We start from the raw sequence: 23,755 nt of genomic DNA, 5'->3' as shown, positions 1-23,755 counted from the left end.
CTTTTCTGACAACAATCTGCATTCTCTTAATGTTTCTACACAGCACAGTTAACCTGGTGGTAAAAGTTGCTCAAGCTATCAGGTATTGCATTAGTCAGAGCTTCAATTAGGCTTCAACTTTTCTCCACTGTGCTGAGTAAGCAGGTACCACACCATCTCTACGCATTTGGTTTTCCCCAGGCTAAATTTTACTGCTGGCCTGATTAGTTTTATCAGTATCAGTGCAACACCACGCTAAAACCACTTGCTACACTTAACTTGTTATTTAAACAACTTACAGCTGTTTCTCCAACAAACAAATACCCAGATTGTGAGCATCCAGTTTGATGTACAACCCCCACTTTGTTGGCTTGGAAAGATGCTGCTCCTTCCAGGATTTGAAATTATAGATTTGCTCAGCAGCAAAGCAGACAAGAGATTCATGTTCTTAAAGTGATGCTTTGCAGGGCACTACAAAGTTGTTGATGCAGAGGCTGCAAAAAGAACTTGCGGGTCTCCAAAGTCCAGGGAGTTCATCCACTTAAAAACACTACGAAGCAGCTGCTCCCTTTAAATTACCCTAAAGCACGATAGATACTTTATCCATAGCGTGATTTAAGCAGAAATCTTTCTGAAGGGTTGACACCATAACTTATAATGGAACACACAATTGGAAAACCATGTGCTTTTTGGTGAGGATAATGGAAAGAAATAGCTTGTGAATACTGCAGATCTCTAGTGCCTGGAAATCTGAAGCAGACTATTTCATCTTAATATTTCATAAGGAAGTTATGTATGCTCTAGAGAATTAGACTATTATATATTATTCTCTTAAACCATCAGAAATTACCCTCAAGATTCTACATACATTGCCTCCCCCCCCTCCAAAAAAACAAATCTCAAGACACTTCAAAGATTAAGCTTCACGACACACTGAAGAGAAAATACAAATATTTTCCTTTTAGCACTGTGCCACTCAAAAGTTGACTCGTTCAAGGTCACAAAAATCTGAGACAGATATGAAAAAGGAATCCGTATCTCATTTCTTAATCTTAGTTCTTTCTTTCTTTTAGAGATCTTCCTTGTTTAAAAATACCTTCCTAAAAGCGATGTAAGATTTACAGCTATGCTAAGAAAACAGGTTAGCTCAGTTCTGCACCAGAAACTTTCAATTTTTATTTTTCTCTGCTAACTGATGTATTATAAGAATAGAATGTCAAAGTGATTAGAAATTTGAAATGGAAAAAGCCAAGTAGACAAGTATTCATGAAATAGCTAGTAGTTATCAGTCTTTAAGACCGTGTATACTTATTACTATGTTCACATTTTGGGGAAATCAAAAGGTTAATCTCCACTGTCTCCTCCTTCAATCTCCCCGAAAGGCACACAGAAAAAAAATCTAGAGGGCATAAAAGGGAGCCTTAGGTAGCCAGGAGGGAGCAAAGGGGAAGAAGACACACTAGCTCCAGGTTACACTAGTGTCTGTACGCGTTCTGTACTCCAAAATATTCATCTTTTATGTACATTGCTTCTGCTTTAAGCCTTTGCTCAAATTGCTGAAGAAAAATCCCTAGCAGTGTCAGACCCCTCTAAGAATGCTAAAGCAGCACAGTAATAGACAAAGATACTCTAATCCAGAAACCATCTCAAAGAAGAAAACTGTGGGATGGATCATCCTTCAATTGAAGAGGAGAGCTTGATGTCTCAGCTGCTCCTAACACAAGCAAGACGTCAGAGACAGCTTTCTAAACTGGTTACAGCACATGGGATAGAGTATTGTAGAACTGATCCAATTCAGAATGTTTCTTGGAAGCTATAAATTTTTAAATTCTAACACACACAACTAATCCTCCAAAACTGACAGAATGAAATGCTGGTGGGCAATTCTGGAACAAAAAGGGGGAAAAAAAATCCGACCCCCTGCTTTGCAGCAGATACAGAATAGATGTAACAGTACATCAGAAAATACTGTATTAATGCATAATAGCCCTGACCTGAAAAAGTTACCTTTGAGGCCAGAGCAGAAATGAGTTCACGTCTATTCAGCTTCTTGTCACAGAGACTATCAAGAAAATGCTGCCAATTAACATCAAGTAACATACTGTGTGCACTGTGAGCAAACTCAATCGATTTAAAATAACAAAGAACTATCATACACTATATGTAAACACTATCCATACCTTAATTATTTGAACAAGCAGAAAGCTTAGAAGCTACTTTATGAATACACATGCCTGTTGGTTGGGAATCTTCCCACATGAAAATAAACTGGAAATACACATCAATTATTTAACAGTACATCAAGTTTTTAAGAATGGAAAACTGTATTCATACAGCTGCAAACTATTCAATGGCACACACGATTAGTGCGTATCACGGTGACAATTGTGGGGAGCACATTTCGAATTCATGAGCTGCTAAATAGTAGCTGCTGCACAAAGCAAAATATGCACCAGTTCCTCCCACCAAATACACTGCATGTGATGCTGGATCGTCACAAAATTGTCAGCAATTTAGTAAGAGGTTTACATTCCATTATGATTAAAAAGTAACGTTCATATTCCGTATCAGTTTCAGAAATTTAAATGCCCTGAAAAAAGTCATAGACAAGAAAAACTGTAAATGGCAAAATACCTGCCTTACTAAAAGCAGAGTTTTGTTGACCAAAGCTACCATTTCTCTTCTAATTTCATGAATAGGTAGATGTTTCAAACCATTTACACTAAAAGGTCTGAAAGCAGTTCCCATGTCCCAGAATCTATTCATGCTTTAGCCACAAGCATTCTCCACTTCCTTTTGAGATATACTTAACGTCTTCAAGGTTATTCTCCTAGTTAATCATTGTAGAAAAATTCTGCCAATCCTTCTAAGCCTGCAACACTTTAAACGGGCATAAAAAAAAACCAGAAGGAAGTGCTATGTCAGTCATGCTCAAAGGCTCTGTAGGCTCTAGGTACATTAATAGTGTCCAGGTTTAGGCTGATTACAATTATTTCTACTCCAGGACGGGATTTTAATGGCCGATACGCTTAGGCAATTTACAGCATTTCTGGACTACACAGTAAATACAATGGGCCGAGGCCAACTGTATGAGAGGTTCAACAAGGCTCAGTGCCAGGTCCTGCACTTGGGCCACAGCAACCCCAGGCAGCGCTACAGGCTGGGGCAGAGCGGCTGGGAAGCTGCCTGGTGGGAAAGGGCCTGGGGGGTGCTGGTTGATGGACATCTGAACAGGAGCCAGCAGTGGGCCCAGGTGGCCAAGGTGGCCAACAGCACCCTGGCTTGTAGCAGACACAGCGTGGCCAGCAGGACCAGGGCAGTGCCCGTCCCCCTGCGCTGGGCACCGGTGAGGCCGCCCCTGGACCCCTGTGTTCAGCTTTGGGCCCCTCACTGCAGGGGGACGTGGAGGGGCTGGAGCGTGTCCAGAGCCGGGCAGGGGGCTGGGGCAGGGGCTGGGGCACCAGCCTTGTGAGGGGCGGCTGAGGGACCTGGGGGGTTGGCCTGGAGAGGAGGGGGCTCAGGGGGGACCTGATCGCTCTCCGCAGCCACCTGACAGGGGCCGTAGGCAGCGGGGGTCGGTCTCTTCTCCCGGATAACGAGCGACAGGACGAGAGGGAACGGCCTCACGTTGCGCCGGGGGAGGTTTAGACTGGATATTAGGCAAAATTTCTTCACCAAAAGCTTTGTCAAGCATTGGAGCAGGCTGCCCAGGGAAGTGGTTGAGTCCCCATCCCTGAGGGTATTTAAAATATGTGTAGACATGGTGCTGAGGGACATGGTTTAGTGATGGACTTGGAAGTACTGGGTTAACAGTTGGACCTGATGATCTTAAACGTCCTTTCCAGCCAAAATGATTCTACGATTCTAAAAGGTATCACAGAACTAAACAGAATAATGAAAAAAAATCAGTCATGAGTTGATAGCTTCTCCACTGGCATTTTGAATATATGGGGTTTACTCCCACCGCTGCCCCCCTCCCCCTTTTGGGAGGAGATGCAAAGAAAAGCATAGGGAGGATAAGCAAAGAACTGGGCATTAACAAGACAGAGCAGCTTAACAAAACCATTTTGACCAGAAGCATTTTAAAAGAAAGCCTTTCCAGAAAAGGGAGTTTAACCGAAAGGGAATGCAATTAAGAAAGATGAAAAACCCTGCTGTCTTGAGTGTTTCCCAGTGCTTTTTGGGATCACACTTGATTCACATTCCAATTCCACCGAGTTCCTCCAGAGCAAGTTAACAAGTATAACAAACCCCTGGAGAAAATATTATACTTTCACTCTCAATCCTCTCAATTGCTTTTCCAGGACACAGACTAAACATCATTTTCATCGAAGCTGAGAGCCCATAGTCCCTGCTAATTTCTGCAGGAATTTTGTTTCACAGCTTAACCTCTCTCCTATTATCACACTGAATCTTAATGAGGCATAAATACTCAGGTAAACTGAATTACATTGATATGATACTGGTTGAGGAGAATGATAGTTTGCCCTAAAGATTTTCAACACTTACTGAGGATGTCTCTAAAGAACCAAAGAAGCATATATTTGAATTGCTTGTAAAAATAATAATAAATATTCAGATTTTATGTAGTTGTGTTCAGATTAAATGAACAAAAAGCATGTTTTAATCACAGAACACTCCGATCATCTCCATCTCATTTCAGAGAAAAAGCTTCCTTAGAAAAATGCATAAAATTAATGTAGTATAAAACAGATGGCTTTAAAATTTAAAGGCTACTCCTTTGGGAAATTACTTTAGAACTCTCTACTAACCTCAGCTACTCTTTCCAAAAGTGGTTCCAGCCAGTGCTCATTGCATTCACAGTGACTATCCAGAAAGGTCAGCACTTTTGCTTGTGCTGCATCTGCCCCTCTGACACGGGAGCGCATCAAGCCTGAAAAAGTAAAGATAAAAAGTTTTAAGTACTTACCAAGGAAGACAATCAACAGTAGTGAGAAACTGTTGCATTCCAAGTTAGCCATGAATTAAATTACTCTACAGGACAAACACACAAGTTCCATTAGCAAAATGAGATGCTAGTTAACAAGTCAGTGAAACGACCTTATATCAAACAGCCTGCAAGCTTCCAACCTACTGCACTCTGGTCTACAGGTTTCAATCTGATTTAAGTTGAAGAATTAAAACATCTTTTTTTTAAAAAAGTGATATGCAAGTACAGCTGGATCTGCATTACAGCAAGTGTTATATATACTGATAAAGTTACTCAAGACCAGTCCTGAAAACACACTTTTCCTATAGTTTCACAATGGGCTTGATGAAAGCACCATCATTAACTTATCCTTCCCACCTTTTTGCCAACTCCTGATCTCACGACAGTCTGTCCATTCTTCTATCAGCTTCTTCCAGAAATAACCATGCTTCATTAATTCACATCTGAGAGCCTTCCCCCAACCCCCTTCAATTGTCTTTCCCCTGTGTTTCTTGCAATTCTTTTATTTTGTAGGTTTTTCTTTTAATCTTATTTTAATTTTTTTCTTTAGGAAGAAACTTCTGGTAAAGCCAAAAGATTCTTCTCTACACCTCAATTACACAGATCCTCTCACTGTGTTCCTCTCCTTCCTTTTTAATATTTGTTCATTGAACGACCTCACCATTCCTTAAAGTCCCAAAGTCCCTTGCTATATATACATACATACCCCAGAACATCCCATAACATACTTCAATACAGAAAAATAGCAAGCTTCCACCCATTCCTTTGCAAATTTCCTCCCTACTTTTCTTTACTACTATTCAAAATTCATTGATTTCATTGTCACTCAAGACCAAAGCCAAGTAATTACTTTTTTCATTTTTCTTTCTGTATTGTCTCCCACCAAATCTGGTGTTTTTGTTTTAATTTGTATGTGTCTGAGATAACAGCATCAGCCTACACTTGAAAATTAAAAGCAAAGTGAGTATCAAACTCAAGCATAGCAAGCCAGCAATCAAATTTTACAGTATTTTAATTTAAAAAATTATCACCTGATTGCACATATGGATGCCTAGGCAAAATTTCATGAACAGTACAGTAGATCCCATGGGTAATAAACTTAGTCTCACAAAAATACCAAGTAAACTAGTACTGTGCCTTCCATCTGCAAATAGTTGTTCTTTTCTGACATAGCAAAAGATTTGTCAAATCGTATTTCATTTTCAGATATAAATATTAACTTTGTACTACATTTACAGATTTGTACTTAAAAATATGCATCAGTGTATATATAATTACTAAAAAATAAAAATAGTGTTAATTCATTCTTTTTTCCATTATTATTATTATCTCCATCTTTAAGTGCTGTACTGATGAGAAAAATGATATTAACTTATTCAGAACCCTGCAACCACAGCAAGTTATAAAAGGCCTGTTTTCCTAACAAGCCTTTGTTCACAAGTATATTCCAAACAAAAATATTTAAATACTAAGGACCCGTCAGTTTGCAGTAACTTTAATTACAGGACAACACAGGTTTTGTGCATGTCATTTCCAGTTTCTGGCAATCTAATGATTCTAGCTGCTCCTCAGGCCAGACTAGCAGCCTCGAAGATACAGTGCTTATAAAAACAAACAAGTACATATCTGCTAATTCAGTCAACTATTTCAACTGTCAACTCTCAGTTACCATTTCAAAGAGCTGGAGAATAACAGTTGCCTATATCTAATACTTTAAGATCCATAGCCAGGAAACAGCTGACTGAAGGTCTCAGTGATATGAGACCGTAATTTACAAAGCAACAAAGAAGAACACAAAAGTGTAAGACAAGTCTGTTACATGGCACACTGGCTTCAGCAAAACTGGCATAACCAGCCCGCCTGGCTGCTCAAACCTTCTCAAGCCTGCCAAAACAAACTGTTTGCTGGCTGTCCATCAACTAGATCCTTAACATGATCCCTAGTAAGGGATGGGGGGGGGGGGGGGGAAGAAAGGGGGGGCACTATTTTTTAAAAGCTGGATCATTTCAAACATTCATACAGTTTACAGTGAGACCTTACGCACAATGGCAGCAGCTTAACTAACAATTCAGTACAGTAACAGAAAGAGAGGCTGAGGGTAAAATGCAATTTCTCAAGTCAGCTTTCACTGTGAAAGCCAGCAATGGGCAATTGTGCACACAGCAATACAGAATTAATCACAGTTACTGTTTTCACTTGCACAAGTACATTTGGTTTTATTCCTTCCACTAATAAATTGATTTATAAAGCGAAAATCCCCCCTCCAATACAGAACGTATAGCAGAATGTTCCTTCAAATGGCTTGATGAATGTTAACAGATAAGGCAGCAACAGTGGAATTTTTATCTTCCTTCCCCCAGATTACGCCTACCTTCTCGGCGATCATTTCGAAGAACCCGCACTTTTTCAATTTTTCCCAAGAGAGCACCATCCTCAGCTTTAAAAAGAATTAAAAAATAAGTTAATAAATAAATCAAGTGATGAGAACCAGTTTGACATGCAACACTGTATACCTTAAGAGAGGCTGCCTTCAAACAAATACTTTATTTCTGGTGAGATAAGTAATCAATTTTTTTAAGAATATCTCTTATATTTAACTATTTATGACCATAAACATTTTCTACTATGAAGCTAAGTTACCAGCTAAGAAATTACTACCCTCATGTTATTTAAAGCCATTTTAATTTTACGCCCTTGAAATATTTTTATTTAATGATATTCACTTCGCTTACTTCAGACAGATTCTACACCGCATAAGAAAAAAAAAAAAGGGATTAAATAAACTCTTTTCTTTGCATATAAGAAACCTCACATTTTAACCAACATGAAGGCTTAAACCTTTCTTAAACTAGCTGTAAACTAGCAATGCAAGTATGGACATTAGCATCCTTTAAGAAATGTTACTCAGAGGTCCATTTCAGTTGTTCAAGTTTGTGTCATAATACCCTTGCACTTATAAAACCTTGACGTATTTTAGATTCAGTAAGAATTTTTTTGAAGAGAATGATTGAGACCAGCATTCATTTAAAGCAGTACTACAAAAATTTGATGCAAGCACCATGGGCTTTATTTTTACATCAGACAACATCCTATGCAAAGGTTGTTTTCAACTATACACTCTGCTCCTTCAGCTAACAGGAATTAATAAAATATACCTGAAGTAGTTATCAGAACCCTTCACACTTCCACAGTGACAGATATGGAAGAATTAAGCCCTGGTTTTGGATCAGTCTCTGCAAACTCCTAATCACGTGACACATCCTCAAACAAGTCACCTGCTAGCATCTACAGAAAGTCTTACCAGTAGAAACAAAATAAAGCTAGGACCCTGTAAAAGTACTTACAATCATTACTATAATCATCCACCAGTATGATTTCCTTAATAAGATGCGATGGGCTTTTTTTAAGGACACTGAAACAGATAGTAAAAAATGTTCAATACTAAGCAGTCTTAATTTTCCATAATAATGTCATAAAAGCAGTTACTTTGTTAAGCCACAGTAGAATCTAGCACAGGATGCCATCTTCAACAACAGCTATTGGCTTATTCTTCCAGAAAGCATCTTCTGGAAAAGGCACATGTAGAATTCTGCCCCCCGTCCAAAATTCCAGCCTCCCAAAATCAGTCCCTCAGACAACTTGCAACACAGAAGTTTTGCAGATGTCTTTAGGTCAAATATCCCCTGACAACCCATCTTCCCTGACTTTTTCTTGAAACCAGTTTTACAGCCAACCTTCAAACATCATCTGGTAATCAGTTCCATACTTTCACGCATTTGTAGTTAAAGGGAGCAATTTTGTTTAACATCACTATTTCAGAATGTAAGAACTGGAGGCATCAATGAGATTAAGACTCATCTTTCCCTCTGCAAATTCTTCCAAAAATCATAACAGATTGTTACTTTTCTTCCTTATCATAAGCCATTATCTGACACAAATAAATGGTCTTTAGGGAAAAATCAAGGTCTCGGGTATACCTGACGACAGTTCGTAGCAAAGCAGATCTTGCCTCATTATGAAAGGTGATCACCACGCTAGTGGCTGGCAAATCTATCCGCCATTGTTTCCGCTGACACCTGAAAGACACAATGCCCCGTATTTGAACATAGCATTTACATCCCAGGTTTAGCCGATGGTCTCCATCGTGAAGCGGTTATCTATAAAACTCACGTACACACTACATCTACCTAGAAAGAATGAAATACTTCATTTTCAGGTGAGATTTCAATCAATTCCTCTTTTGCCACTCTTGGTAGTTGTCTTAGTATGCAACAGACTAAGAAAGAACTCAGTGTCAGATATAAGCAGGCTCAGAAAAGTCACCGGACTATCACCACTGTAGTACACCATACACACCTCTCATGCAACCCGGTATGAAACCAGAGTGCTTATTTTACATTAAAAGCGTTCAATAAATCTTGGGTAAATGAGAATATTTTCCAAAGAAAGTGCACAGGTTCACAGGCTGCCATATGCCTCTTCTTTAGAGTGGCATGTGTCCACTTCTCCCTTTATTTTTAAAGCTCCTGCAACACCCTGGTCTTGCTCACAGATAAAAACCAGATTTCTGTTCTAATGTGGAAAGTTGTAAGGATTGTAACATTAAGAATTCGAAAAACAAAGCTAGCTGTGACTATGCTGTACCAACTAGACACAGAACCACATACTTCCAAACCATAAAAATAATCAAATATTCTATCTATGTCAAATCATTTTTCATCACATCTAGTAGCCTGAAATTAATACAATAAGCAAAAAAGCAAATCCCAAAATGCTTCCTGCAGGACTACATCAAGTTAAGCTGTTGAAATCCACCGACAATAAACCTAAAAAGACACTGCTCTCATTGGACTGAAACTAGCAGTGCTAGAAAACACTGAAGGCATTACAGTATGACAGGTCACATTCATGCTGGAACATACACACATCATGTATGTCTTCACATATCCTTTATTTAATATTAGGGGTAGAGTTTTAAACAAGCCTTGTTGTCTTCAGAGGGGATAAAGCTAGCTAGCGTACACCTGTAGCAAATTCAGCAAGCAATCCTCTGCTCGGTATTAACCAAACAAGCTTTTAAGGGAAGGGAGGCAATTTACATTGCTACCTAAACTTTTAAAACTAGGCTGCTGACTACATAAAAGGCCTCTCCACAGCCGATTAGACACCTGCAACATGCACCATAAGCCACAGAACCTTCAGCTTCTTGGAATCAGAGAAGAGGCACCGCACTTCTTGCCCTTGTCCGCCAAAACCCCAGGGACCTGCAACGCTTTGAACGCAACACACCCACAGCGTCACACATCAGTTGGAGCCCTCACTTGCTCCGATGCTAAACAAAGCCCATGCCAACCCTAGGATCGCTGTGTCAGATCAGCAAGGCCTTGCCCAACTTCGTTTCTTACACTGTGAGCGTACGAGATGGCTTCATCGCTAGTGCCCAGCGCTGAAGCAATAAATCAGACCTGTATGTGTCCTGGAAAGTAAAGAATTAAGACCTTCTCTATTGTGAACTTCTGGCTATTCATCCAGACCGCTACAAAACATTCAGGTATTATATGCCAAAGCCTATGGTGCCTAAAAAAAAATAAAAAATATTCTTTTTTCTGTTAACTTTCAAATTGCCTACAGAGAACAAGCCTGCTGTGCATGCAATTATCACACGAAGCACTCGCATTAGAGTAATTAAAGTCACCTTAAACTTATACTGATCTCTGCAGAAGGAGAGCACTTGAGCCAGAGTACATCTTAGGGTGGAATTACTCAAGGCAATGAAGCCTCTCAATTTTAAGAAAACTCAAGAGAAGAGCACTAACCTGTATTTCTGTAGGAGAAATTAAGATTTTCAGACTTCCACATAAAATTGGAGGAATGTTTCACTGAGTGTTTCTGCTCTCAGCTTTTCAAAAATCCCTGCTTTAACTTGACTTGGTAGCGGTCCTCCTCCTATTCTGCTGTGTCAGTAGTGCCACAGTTAAAACTCAAACCAAAGAAACAATGTCATTGCTTTTAGCATGGAGATTAGACTTTCTTTACTCAAGTTACAGCACTTATTTTACATACAGAACGAGGAATTACATTTGCATAAAATAGAATTTGAAACAAGAGCTTCTAGACCTTCCATGCTTATTGTAGGTCATTAAAATCAGTTAAAACATGAGAACTACATTCTTTCCCCCAGAAATCTGAGTCATTGGACTAGTTCATGTCATTAACAAGTTTTCTGAAACTTCTGTGGTTTGTTGGAACTGGTTTTTGACAGAAATATTCACTTCAACCAGTGCAGGGAGAACATTCCCCTCGACAGATATCTGGGTACCAAAGAGACAGGAAAGTTTGTTTCTTCTCTACTTAAGAAAAAACCTTGTGTGAGGTCAGAAACTTCTAATAGTTGCTGAATGAGAAAGTAAACACAGCTCAGTCCAGCTAAAGTACTTAACAGTAATTCTCAAGAATCAAGCCAACACATCAGGCAAGAGGCGTGATCAGAAAACACTGGTCCAAACTAAGCATGGTGGACACTGGCTCACAAAAACCATCAAGTATTTCACCCTTCATCCCACTTGGGAGACTGTTTTACACTGACAGGGGGACCACTCTAAGTTTCCTATTACAGCTCTGACACTTGCCTTCTGGATCTCCAAAATCAACCACGACAGGAATAGCACTCAGTCACACGTTGTAAACAGACTGCAACAGAAGGAAACCCAGAGGTTTCTCAAAGCTGCTGGAAGTGGCAGTCGTGAGCATCAGCTGCAGTAAGAATCTTCATTCCCACTCAGACCTCCTCTCTGCTTCCTTTCTTATGTTGTATCTGCCTGTTTCTCACTTCTCCCTTTTGCTTAAAATAAAGGCAAGCAACTTAAACAGGAGAATCAAAGTGTTTCTTACTACTGCTGGCAGGCTTTCACAAAAAGCAAATAGAAAACTTTTGTCTTAACCTGACACTTGTAAAAGTTTTAGTCTTTTCTGCATCAGAAAATGTAGTATTGAAAGAGATGCATAACTACAAACACATTTACATATCTAATGTAGGATTCTGATAAATTGCTTCTAAACAGACTAGACAATTTCAGCAATTAAACGTATTATTATGTAAAGTCAAACAGCCTCTTAGACACATCAGCACAATTAATAAAAAGTTGCTTAAGCAGAAACAAGTATTTCCTCATCCAGGTTTCTTTCCCTAAAAAAAAAAAAAAAAAAGATAAGATTGTACTAGCTCCATAAGAGATCTTAACCTAAACCCAGTTGCCTCCGGTTTTATTGAAAATAACATGCTTTCAAGTGTCACGTGCTCAAATCTGTAACATATTCTTCTTCCTATGACTACTGCTCTTTCTCTTTCCATTGGACAATTGCCAAACATATTTTACACCACTTTTTCAGCTTCTGCAGTGAACGCCCTTGCCAAAAAGGAAGGAAAATTAATGGTAGCATGGCAAGGGAAGCATCGTGGACAATTTGCAGGAATGGTTGCTTTGGTTTGGGAAAGGTCAGGTTGGCTGGGTTTTTTTCCTTTAAAGAGATGGCCACTTACAGACTGAATGAACTTAGATCTGCTCCATCTAAGAGAGATGAGAAAGATGGAAAGGCAAAGTCTAAGTAATAATCAAAACAGATACAGCCTTTCCTCAGAAGCATGTCTCTCTCTCTTCACTGCAGGGTTCTTTTCCAGCTCCATTTAGTTAAAAAAAACCAAGCAGGTCAGCATATAATCACAACACTGACAGTTGAAACAAACATAGCCACTGTAATACAGTTTGTCTCCTGTCATCTCTCTCAGTTAAGTTCTTCCCAAAAGACAGCATTTGCCTGTTAGACCCCCCCTCAGAAGTTATTTAATATCTAGAAAAAAAAAATCCAGATTCAGCATATCTGAATCACAGAAGCTTCTAGAAGTTGGTGGCTGAGCTTTTATCTTGTGGGAAAAGAACATCTGGTCTGAAAAGTTAGAATGTATTTCTTGTGAAAAAGAAGTTACATGATGAAGAAAATTCAAAAGCCATTTTACTCCTCATTATACCATGGGCACTGAGCTTTTCACCGCTTTCATGGCAACAAGTGAAACACCAGATTCTTCCTACTTTTCTGTTCAATTAATAGCAAATTATACAAGACTTGCTTTAGTCTATATACAGATCATCTGCTTAAAGGCACCTAAAACCATGCCATTATACGAGGGATTTAAAAATGACAGTAAGTGTCTGAGTTTTTATACAGATCTCCTTCGCTATGTCATTCTTGATTAAAGAGCTTTATGGACTAAAAACAGGCACTTTTCTCTCTCCCTCTGGTGTCTCCTCAGGCTTGTTCCACCTATAAAGCTGTGAATTCATCCTTACTGCAGAATTAGGCAAATTAGCTATACACAGTTAGCTAATTTTATGCTTTGAGGCTATCTTGCCTAGTTTTTCAGTTGAACCTACTTTTGTTATTTTTAAGTTATGGAAGTCATAATGAGCAATTGTTGGGGTTTTTTTTTTTTCATATTAATCACTTCTACTTAAACAAGATTAGTGCAAGTCATTCAAAGCCTTTAAGTGAAAGTCTTTCTTACCCACAAGAAAATAGTATTTTTCCTTACTTTGAAGTATACTATTTCCTGAATCTGTACAAGCAGCTGACATAGCAGAAGTTCTTAAGTGTCTGAAGTGTAACTCTGTCTTATGTTCACCAGGGTGTGCATAAATGGATTCCTTACATCTGGAGTTGACAATCATCACATACTTAGAATCTCAGAGCAACTGAGATCAAAAGGGGCCCCTGAAAAACTTTTAGTCCGAACTCGCTGCTCAAAGCAGGGCCAGCTACAGCAGGCTATGCATCAGGCTTTGACTATCCCTAAGCCTGGGGACTTCACACCCTCTCTGGGCAACCTGCTCTACTGATCATTCTCCCAGTGAGAGACTTTCAAACGTAAAAACCAAGAAAAGCCATCAGATAAACAGGAACAAAAAGAGACTGAAATGCAGCACCAGTTTGGATATAGAATACACACCGATGGAAGTCATGGAAACAGAAAAACTTGAATAAGATGCACTGTTCTTTAACTCGCTGCTCAAGGATCACACCAGAGTTTACTGTTCCTGCCATTTCAAAAGCTGGAGAGCTCCTGCTTTAGAAAAACCACCTGCTGCTCAAAAGCCATAAATACAGAAAGGTGAATCCAAGTCAAATATGGCTCAGTTTGGCACTTACTGATCATGCCTCGTGTCAGGAATGCTTCGGTCCATTCGCAGTTTGTCACTCTCTACCTGATTGAACTTATTGCGGGCATATGGGTCCTGACCAGATCGCACCATGGTAGCGCCAACATAAGCATCTTGATCAAAGTCTTGCCACCGAACTTTTCCTACAATAGAAAAACAGGAAAATGCCCAGTTTAGCCTTTGCAATTTAACAAACAGCATTCTGCAATCCAGACACAACTGATTAAATAGCTTGGTTTTCAATTTTGCAACAAATTAAACCTCCACAGTATTGTTAACAGTGTAATATCAGTAACTTTCGCATATTAAATTCCTCTAGAACATCTTGTGAATTAATATGAAATTGAACAAGTCTCACTTTATGCGACTAACCACCATCTTGTCCTTTTTCTCTGTTGGTTTCTTAACCCCAACTACCAAAATTTCCATTTTTAAAAAAACATCTCCACATATTAACAGGCAGTAATACGGCAGATGATCTGGCTATAAAGTTACCCAGGAAACATTTGCCTTTTATGATCCAGTCCAGACTCCAAAGACATCGTAATTTAATTTACTGTCTCATTATGTAATTAAAATCACAGTCAGTTGTAATCAAGCCATTTGAGGAAAAGGCCTCTTAGAAGTACAAGACAACATTATTCTCAAAACCCAGCATTTCACCGGGAATGAAATTTCAGGACTTTCACTATCTTCAGGCATAAACCAACGGTATGATACTTATACTAAAGGTCTTAAAACTATCAGTTCTTACCTCTGGTTCAACATTTGCTTTTTCGCCTATTGACAATCAAACCTATGCTACCTACAGCAAATTTATACCACCTTTAATTCAAAATCAGAGCTCACATTCTAATGCAATACAGACATTCTTGTTTTAACATGGATGTGTATGAGAAATCTGCAACCATATTGTGGTGAACACAGCTTGCCTTTGGCATATAGAAGAGACTTACAAAGCAAAAGATGTCTTTTGGGGTCACTTTCCATTAAGTTCAGTAAGTAGCAGGTTGCAAGGGCATCATTCAAGCTCAGCTTTTAAATAAATAATATACCTCAGGCATATCCTAAACTAAGCTGATACACATGCATAGAGGGAATACTACTCCAATAGCCATTGACAGGAGTTAGAGGTTGCTCAGATGTTTCAGGGTTTGCCTTTGCTCCACCTCTTGACCTGCACAGCATGGAAACTAAGGCAGGTGTCCTTCACAGCTTTCTACCTGTAAGCCATGCCCCAGCTATGGTGCGTTAACTCCTGTTAGAAGACTCTGATATTGAAAGAACAATTTCCATAATTAAACAAAGTAATTGTTAAGCAACAACAAAAAAAAGTTGTTTAACCAGACAAATACCACCTACTATTACAAAGTCTCTATGATCTCAGGATCATCTGAGAAGCACATCTACAAAAGCAACTTGGACCCAAGGCATGACTTGGTTATCAGATGGTAGTGGAGGTTTTAAGGCAAAAATGTCAGAGTTGGAGGGAAGGTGGTTTTGGGTTGATTGGTTTATTTTTAAGGAACTGCCAACATCCAAGTGAAGTCACGGAGTAAATGTGCTCATACTTTTAGATTACTCTGTCATGAGCTAGCCAGTTACATACTAAGCAACTATTTTTACATCTGAATTATCATCCTCAGGAAGTTAACATGCACAGACACACACGCAGAAGAAAATGAAGAGTTAAACAAAACCAGACTGCAAAGCATTTATTAAAAGCTTGGTGAAGCAGCCCAGAGGGGAAACTATAGGAAAACAACCGGAGGGAGAACTACAGATTTTCAAATTCCAGTTACTGAAAGAACTGTAGAAAGGAAACTTTCCAGCTGTTTTTGGTAGCCCACAGACTGCCAAGAGTTTTTCTTAGCCTTTCAAATTCTTTCTTCAAAATATTTCCAAAAATCTTACTTTGAAAACAGGTTCACACATCAGCCAGCTACTACACTACAAACAACCTAATACAGAATTACCAAAAATTACACCAAACCTCACTGTCAACACAACTACATACAATGCAAGAGTGGCATGATTCAAGGAAGTGGAAGAAACAACTAAGATCACAAGACCATCTCCCCATACAACTCTCTCCCTTTGCACTTCCCAAAGCTTTTGCGACCTCCTTGGCAACTAAACTATACTATCTGCCTTGCTTTTAATTTATGACGTAACTTCAGTCTGGAACATATGTTAAGTATTTCCTGAAATACAGGACATGTCATGTCATGTCACTGCTTTTCCGGTCTAAAAATAAAGATTTTAGTGCATTTTACAAAATATAACCTACACCTAAAATGTACTTATACAGAACTTTCAACTTCCAGACACTCCAGCTTCCAACAGTTTTTAATGCTATGCCTGCTTCAGGACTGCCTCCCCCATCCACTCTTCCAGTGGAACGAGTAGCTAAAGCACAAGAGGTCATGAGGGAATGACACCAGTGATAAGGGTGACACCATCACAAGCCGCCTTCTTAAACAGGCTGTGTTTTTCAGGAACAACACGCTATGCAGGCTGCCCACATGGTTAGAAGGGCTAACCGCTCAAGTTAACTGCTGGAAAATGAAAGGTTGATCCAAAGCAAAGTATACTGTCCAACCTTACTTTTGCTGAAAGGTTTGCTTTTCTGACAATTCATCATCAACTACATTTTGAAGTTAGAAGTGGTTTAACAAACTTTTCCTGTTAATAGGTACTGTTTCGTTGTATGCTTCCCGGGGCACCCAAATAGAAGCATGTTTGGTTTCGTTTCTCCTGGGCAGTTCAGCTGGCTCTGTAGTTTCCTGAGTTTCAATGACTTTGACAGGTGGCACAAGTACCAGAAAATGCAGCTACATAATTTAAAACTTAAACACGTTTGTAACTTCAAATTCAAGCAAATCTGTGTTTACCCATACCAAGACCTAACATGACAATGAATCTTTCAAACTCAACAGTAAGTGAACTGCAGTTTGCTACCAGATTCAAATATAGAAGAGAGAATAAAAATACATAAATACATCGCCAAACCTGCTAAGAACCTGGAACCAGGGTATGCTGCAGCATTAAACTTGGTTTTGCTACGACATGCTTATTTTACAGACTGTTTTAAGTCTGAGAAGCTGAGTAGAAACAAGAAAAAGGTGAAATGCAGTGACGTTGCTTCTTTCTGACCCTGGCATTTCCCAACTCTGAAGTCTTCGAGAAGACAATCAACAAGAATAGTGCAATTCACTGCAATTACTTTTAATAAGCTCATTGATTTTAAGTAAGAAGCACATTTTGATTTTTTTGCTCTGTAATAAGTAGCTGTATTTAAAAAATAGTGCTAGACGGTACATTTTATTCCATTTCAGTTTCAATCCAAGTCAAGTTTGATATAAATCATTTAAAATGTATCATTTACCATTTTCCAAGACTTTAAAACCAGGGAATGCAACACTAGTCCAGAAAACAGAGTAAATTTGAGAAGAAAGGTGACCACTTCATAGAGCTTAATTTACCGAAAAGAAGTGACAGCCCACAGAATATAAGAACAAGTTAATTTGGCTTCAGGAGCCAAAGAAAAGGCAAAGCATGGCTCTGCCTCCAGCAGAAAGCCCTGTCAACCATGTGCAGTATGAATCAGATCTACTAGGGAAAGTCAGGTAACAGTAAGAGCAGCTCCAAATAAGATAGAAGAGAAAAATCATAGCAGAAAAAGCTGCATGCAACCAAGCGGCAGGCAACAAAGAGTAGGAATAGATGGATACAAAATCCCATGAATAGCTTACGCTCCCCCTCTTACTGACTCAATAGAGCTTAAAAGCAATAGGCTACTTCATAGAAATATGATTATTTTGATTGACAGGCATAAAGAGATTCCAGATCTTCATTAAAAAAAAAAAAAAGCTCTTTGAGTAACTGCTGAAACTCCTACCATTCAAGAGAACTGGTTATCCGGTTTTGCTTTAGTTATCCATGCAGACAATTCAGGGTTGGTCTTTCTAACTACTATCAGCTATCATCAGTATATTCACAAAACAAGAAATAGATTTTTGCAGCATATGAAGAGTCACCAAATTACAAAGGATAGATACACTCTGATGTACAGAGGTAAAAAAGCCCAACAGTTTAATCATTACATAAAACTGTTTTAAAGATAACAAACAATTCCTTAATTCCGAGAAATTCTGAAAGACACTATGCTGCGTAATGCTGAAACCTAAACTACAGGTCTCTTAACCTCAGTGGAAAAGCAAGCATGTTTTAAACAAAAGCCCTCCTAAAATTTTATCGCTTTGCTTTAAAACAGCTCAAAGAATCTGTAGAAACATGAATTCCAAGCTTCATTGCCATAAGGATTCAAAAGTTTGCCTACACGAATTGAAAATAATCAAAGTAGTGATTTAAGAGAACATAATTCTGTCTGATCAAAATTGACATTTGATTCGAGACTCTCGTACTACTTTGCAGTAATGATTCTCCTGCCTGTTAAATCAAGCCATAAGAGATTACTAATCAACAGATGAAATGAAAAAAGCCCTGACCTGTTCTACTTTATTCTTAATTTTACTTCTAGCTTCAACCCTTCCAGCTTCTGATACCTCTCCCTTTCAACCTGTGACACTTCCCACTTCTTTTAATAGTCAAATGGCTACTTAAGGTCACTGGGAAAGGAAGGTCTTAGAGGAAATCTATAAGGTTTGGCCCAGAATATATAAAAATTCAAAGCAGGGAAATAAGAATAGTAGCTGGAAGGTACAAAGTTGGCCAACGTATAACCCCACCAACAATATTTGCAGAAAGTTCTGTTCAGGGAAAAAAAAAAAATACTTGAAAAGATCTGCCAGCAACCCAGTTAAATAAGCCAGACTCTTCAACTTTTTATGATTTATTTCCCAATTCATACACAAAGTAAAGATATGTCTTGTTCCCCTCTCCAGAAAGCAGCCAAGACAAAGTAGGCCAACGGCTACAGGAAAAAAAAGCCATGAATGTCAAACAGCTTATATTGTACCAGGAGCCTAAGATTGTAAACCAAAAAAATCATACCTCACATATTATTGGGGGTAGAAGTTTCCAGGTGCTTAAAGGAAAGTTTACCTTGGTTAGATCTTTCTTCAAGACCCCATAGTATTTCAAACGTCTAGCTAAGAAATTTGTAAGGCAAACATTAGGATTAATAGAAGAGTAAAATGTGTTGTGAACCTATCTGATCAGAAGTTGTCCTCCTATGGCAAACTTTTTCAATACAGTGTAAAATATTCAAATCCATTTTACTATTTCTGTATTGCTTAGTACATCAATTCAGCTATATATTTAAAATCATTGATGTGAAACAGTTAAGCAGCAAAAGAAGTTTAAGGAAGCAGTCACACAAAATGAAAATTCCTGAACACTTAATTTTCCTAGCTCATCCTCAAGGCATAAGACCATTTCACTCAATAAAACAAAAATCACATTGCTCTATTACTTGCCAGCATGTGACAAATACAGAGCAAGTATGAGAAAAATAGAAGTACATCATCAGCACTGTCAGGAAAATCTGCCACATCAAAAGCTAGACAGACTAAAAAAGTATGAACCTTGGCTGAATCTCCAGTCGGAAGCACAGTCCCAAGGTGACTTGTCTGTTGCCTGCCAGCATTATCCATTGAAAGAAATTAACTACTGCACCAGAGGCTTTTACAGCACCTCAAACCTACTGCAGGACAACAGACACACCAGCAGAGTCACGTTCTCTTTGGTTTTAAACCCAAAGGAGTAGTGAAGCAGGTAAGATTTAAGTAAGCTGAAGCTTTAAGAATAGAGAAGTACATATTGCTAAAGTAATCCTAGCACTTCCAAACTACAAAGAATTATTAGAATCAGAACGACTGCTGTGTTTTACAGTTTTCAAGGATAAATGTCTTATGGCTATGGATCTTTCATAACAAATGTTACTGCAATACCTGGAGGTAGAGTCTCCACACTTTGTGCTTTGTCCTCCCCATCACTGCCACGCACGTCTTTCCTTTTGGGGTCGATATCATTTGGGTCCTCCTGAAAAAAGTACATAATCTTTAAAATAATCTCCTTAATTGATTTGTGTTTTCAGAGCAAACACCAATAACTAAGTTTCACAGATTTTAAACTCATGAAGTGGTGCAAGAGAGCTAACTTCAGATTTTTAAGAGACAGGATCATAATTTCCTCCATTACTTAAAAAAAAACAGACCAAAAGTTTAAGACAGGCTTTTACATTTAATTTATGCAGCAATTTTTATTTGGGGAAAAGAGAAACGTTTAAGAAGGAAATGTATTAGGAAAGATGGAATAGTTTTGTTTTGGTTTTATTTGGCAATATTCAAGTTCGCAATGAAGGCAAAAAAAAATTAAACTAAACCTGAAGAAATCCCTACTCTAGCAAGAAACAGCCCAAATAGGAGAGTTATCTGAAAAAGAGAAGTCAGGTTATCTAGCAGTTATATCTGGAGTGGCAGCCTTACTATTGGAAAAAAAATTCCAAAATACGTTCAAGTTGCTATTTTCATGTGTTCATTTCAGAGGAGCTTATTCTGGGCTTCACAGGCTACTACTGTGCTGGATTTGTGATTCCAGTAACATTGACAATGCCAATGCTTTTTTATTATTGTTAATCATTTTCAGAGAAAATGAGTTTTCTAAACACTAAACCATTTAAAATGAAATGCTACAAATGTATGTTTTTCATAGTATCATGTATTGAGCATACCAGAAAGAAGGAATTTCTCCTCGTTCTTCTACTACATTTCACCATGTTGGCCCAGTTGCCCAACGCGTTTACCTTGTAGATGTCATTAACTTTGCTTAAAGAAAGATTCAACAAAAAACCCACCCCAAAAACACCCACCCACAAAAAAAACCACACACAGCAAACCCACACTCCCAAAAATATGCAACACATTTGAAGAAAATTATTAGCGCTCACGCTGGTGAGGGAAATTACCCCTCACTGTGTGCTGAATCCCACCAACACATTGAAACAGAAGCTTGCATGTTTCTAGAAAGTTGCATTTTACCAGTTACTTGGCTTTGTGCACCATTTTAAAGATAGCAACTATGGAAACATTTAGTAAGTGCAAGTATCAACTGTAGCTGGAAGAAAAACCTTCCCAATAAGAATGTCGTTTCACAAAAATCCATGAAGCTCTTCGCTATCCCAAATTAATGTAACAACTCTAAAAAATACTGAAGTTGAAAAATAAATGCAAAACATCTACTAAGCAATCAAATTGCAGAGATTTTTCCTGAAATTAAACAATAATTACCAAGTGCTTCCTTATTCTCTTCCTCCTCTCCCCTTCAAGTCTTTAGGGAAAAACTCTGCCTTCCCATCAGTCCTTCTACCTGAGCACGTTCCACTAAGCATATTTACCAAGTTTTGCTGTTGTGTTTTGTGGTTTATTTATTTTTAATTAACTACCAAAGACAAAGTTGGATTTAGAGATCTTATAGCTAAATGCCATTTTGAATAATCAATTTGTCTTCCAGGGAACTGCTTGGGTACAGCCTTCAGACACTGAGAGGTGAGCCAAGGTACCAGGATGACAGTTCCCACTGCAGACTGCTGGATCTTCAGCTTGCCTCCTAGGACTCGCTATAAATAATATAGGGATGGGAGAGTACAGGATATTAACCTTGAACCTTTGTGCCCTAGATTAGAGCTTTGTAGTATTTTTCTTCTCCAGAACATGTCTACTTTAATTATTTTTGAAATAGACTACTCTGCTAAAGGTGATGTTCTGTTGTAAGCATTCATTTTCACCCAATAAAGCATTGGGAAAGTACATGTGGGAAACCCGTGGCTTTTAGGGCCAGACAGCATGTTATGTCCTTTACACAGAGCTCAAGTGCAAAAAGGAGAAGAAAGCAGACATTAAAGCCATAGACAGAAATACAACCAGTTTCTTTACATCTCTGACTAGATTGCTTCAACATGTTAATATGCTGCAATACACAAATGAATCATATGGTCAAATGACATTCCTATGTTGTCATCATCACAGGACAGAGTTGCTTTTTCAGCTTGCTTGGAATGAAACAAAATCCCAACTTTTAATGCGATCTTAAAAAGTCACTTGCGTACGATGAGTAATCTTCTTGGTAGAAGATAACAATTCTTGCACTGATAAAAGGCGTTCATACAAAAAGCTAAGCCTAAGGCAAGATTGAAAGCAACTGAGACAGTTTAAGAAGCACAGCTCTTTAATCATGAGAGCACAAGAGGGAGATTTAATGAACAGAAATTAAAAGAAAAAGCTAATGCCTTTTTCTATATTAAAATACTATCAACACTATTAGTATTTAATACTTTTAAATACGATTTTCCTGACATACTAAAAAAGCTGGCTATATCTAGTTACAACCTAAATACGGAAATGCTATAAATACATCTGGAAAAGTATTTTGAGCTTATTAAAAAACTAAGAAGGTAGCTAGCCAGCTAGCAGAGACACTAACTAAACATTAGATGCATGTGGAACACCACTAGAGTAATATATTTGTGGTCATTATTCATGCAGTTATTTTCTCAGGCCAAGACACATATGGCAACGTCAAAGTAAGTACATGCCAGCTATAATGCACATGTTGCTGGGATTTGGCACGCATTAATTTTATACACCATGTCACTATTTCCCATTAATTCCTGATTCAGTACCAGATGACACAAAGACACAGAGCCACAACCTTTCGACTCCATTCAGTGGGAAATCTTACAAAAGTATTTGTAGTCATATTTTAGATACCAAATAAACCTAAATTTAGTGTAATTTTAATATTAAATCATTTAAATATCTATTTAAAAGCTCAGAAGTTAAGGTGAGGTGTATTTATTTACCAATTTGTTAAAATATTCCTTGCAAACCATAACCACAATTCATTAAGGCTAAATTGAATATATTTGGGGTTGGCTTTTTTAAGGATTTTTTGATTAATCACTGAAGTGAAATTGCTTTTCCCTTCATGATACAGTAAACTCTCTATGCCTCAGAAAGCCTACATCAGTTTCCAAACCTTGCTATTACCACTTTTCTTTTCCTGCTCAACTTGCCCACTCATTAGGACTACCCTGTAGATTGAATTTGAGATATGACAAAGATACAATAAGAAACTCCAGGTTAGAGAACCAGACTCAAAAGAATTGTTTCATGATGTGATTAGTTACACATTTGTAGCTGCTCTGACTGGTGTGAGGAAAGGGAGGATGAAGTAGTACAAATGTAAAGCAAGATTCAAACACATTTTTACAGCATTTCTACACATCTACAAGACACCATCATATTCAACAAGAAATGCAAGACTAGTGTCATTTGAGTTTAGAAAGCTGTAATTATACACAGATATGCGTTACTGGATAATTTCATTGCTATCACTTAGATCTTCCAGACCACTTACCCTTCTGGTTTGGGTATATTTATATGCATTGAACACTACAGTCCCTACAATCATTGCAAAGCAATCAGCGTTTTGCGAATTTTTTTTTTTTTTTTGTGCAAGGTAGAATAACCTTGCACAAAAAAAACCCCACACAAACCACACAAAACCAAAAAAAAAAAAAAAAGTGTTATGTAGGAGAAATACCCAGGGACTTGGATCAGTTAAGTATCTCTTAAAACCACTACCGTTT

At 38.2% G+C, this 23,755-nt stretch overlaps 1 protein-coding gene across 1 annotated transcript in view; it reads right to left on the bottom strand.

Moving 5' to 3' along the window:
• GALNT2 (polypeptide N-acetylgalactosaminyltransferase 2) overlaps positions 1–23,755 on the bottom strand; it is a 98,733-nt gene that overhangs the window by 25,935 nt on the left and 49,043 nt on the right. Inside the window, exons 2-7 of the mRNA XM_037391071.1 lie at positions 20,058–20,148; positions 14,132–14,285; positions 8,908–9,006; positions 8,275–8,342; positions 7,302–7,367; positions 4,752–4,873 (exon numbers count right to left, since the gene is read on the bottom strand). Coding sequence (XP_037246968.1) covers positions 4,752–4,873; positions 7,302–7,367; positions 8,275–8,342; positions 8,908–9,006; positions 14,132–14,285; positions 20,058–20,148 — 600 coding nt within the window. The remainder of the gene's footprint in view (positions 1–4,751; positions 4,874–7,301; positions 7,368–8,274; positions 8,343–8,907; positions 9,007–14,131; positions 14,286–20,057; positions 20,149–23,755) is intronic.

The sequence above is a fragment of the Falco rusticolus genome, chromosome 6 (assembly GCF_015220075.1).
Source record: "Falco rusticolus isolate bFalRus1 chromosome 6, bFalRus1.pri, whole genome shotgun sequence".
Taxonomy (NCBI): domain Eukaryota; kingdom Metazoa; phylum Chordata; class Aves; order Falconiformes; family Falconidae; genus Falco; species Falco rusticolus.
The sequence above is the reverse complement of the archived record's forward strand: the minus strand, read 5'-3'. Positions and strand labels throughout refer to the sequence as shown.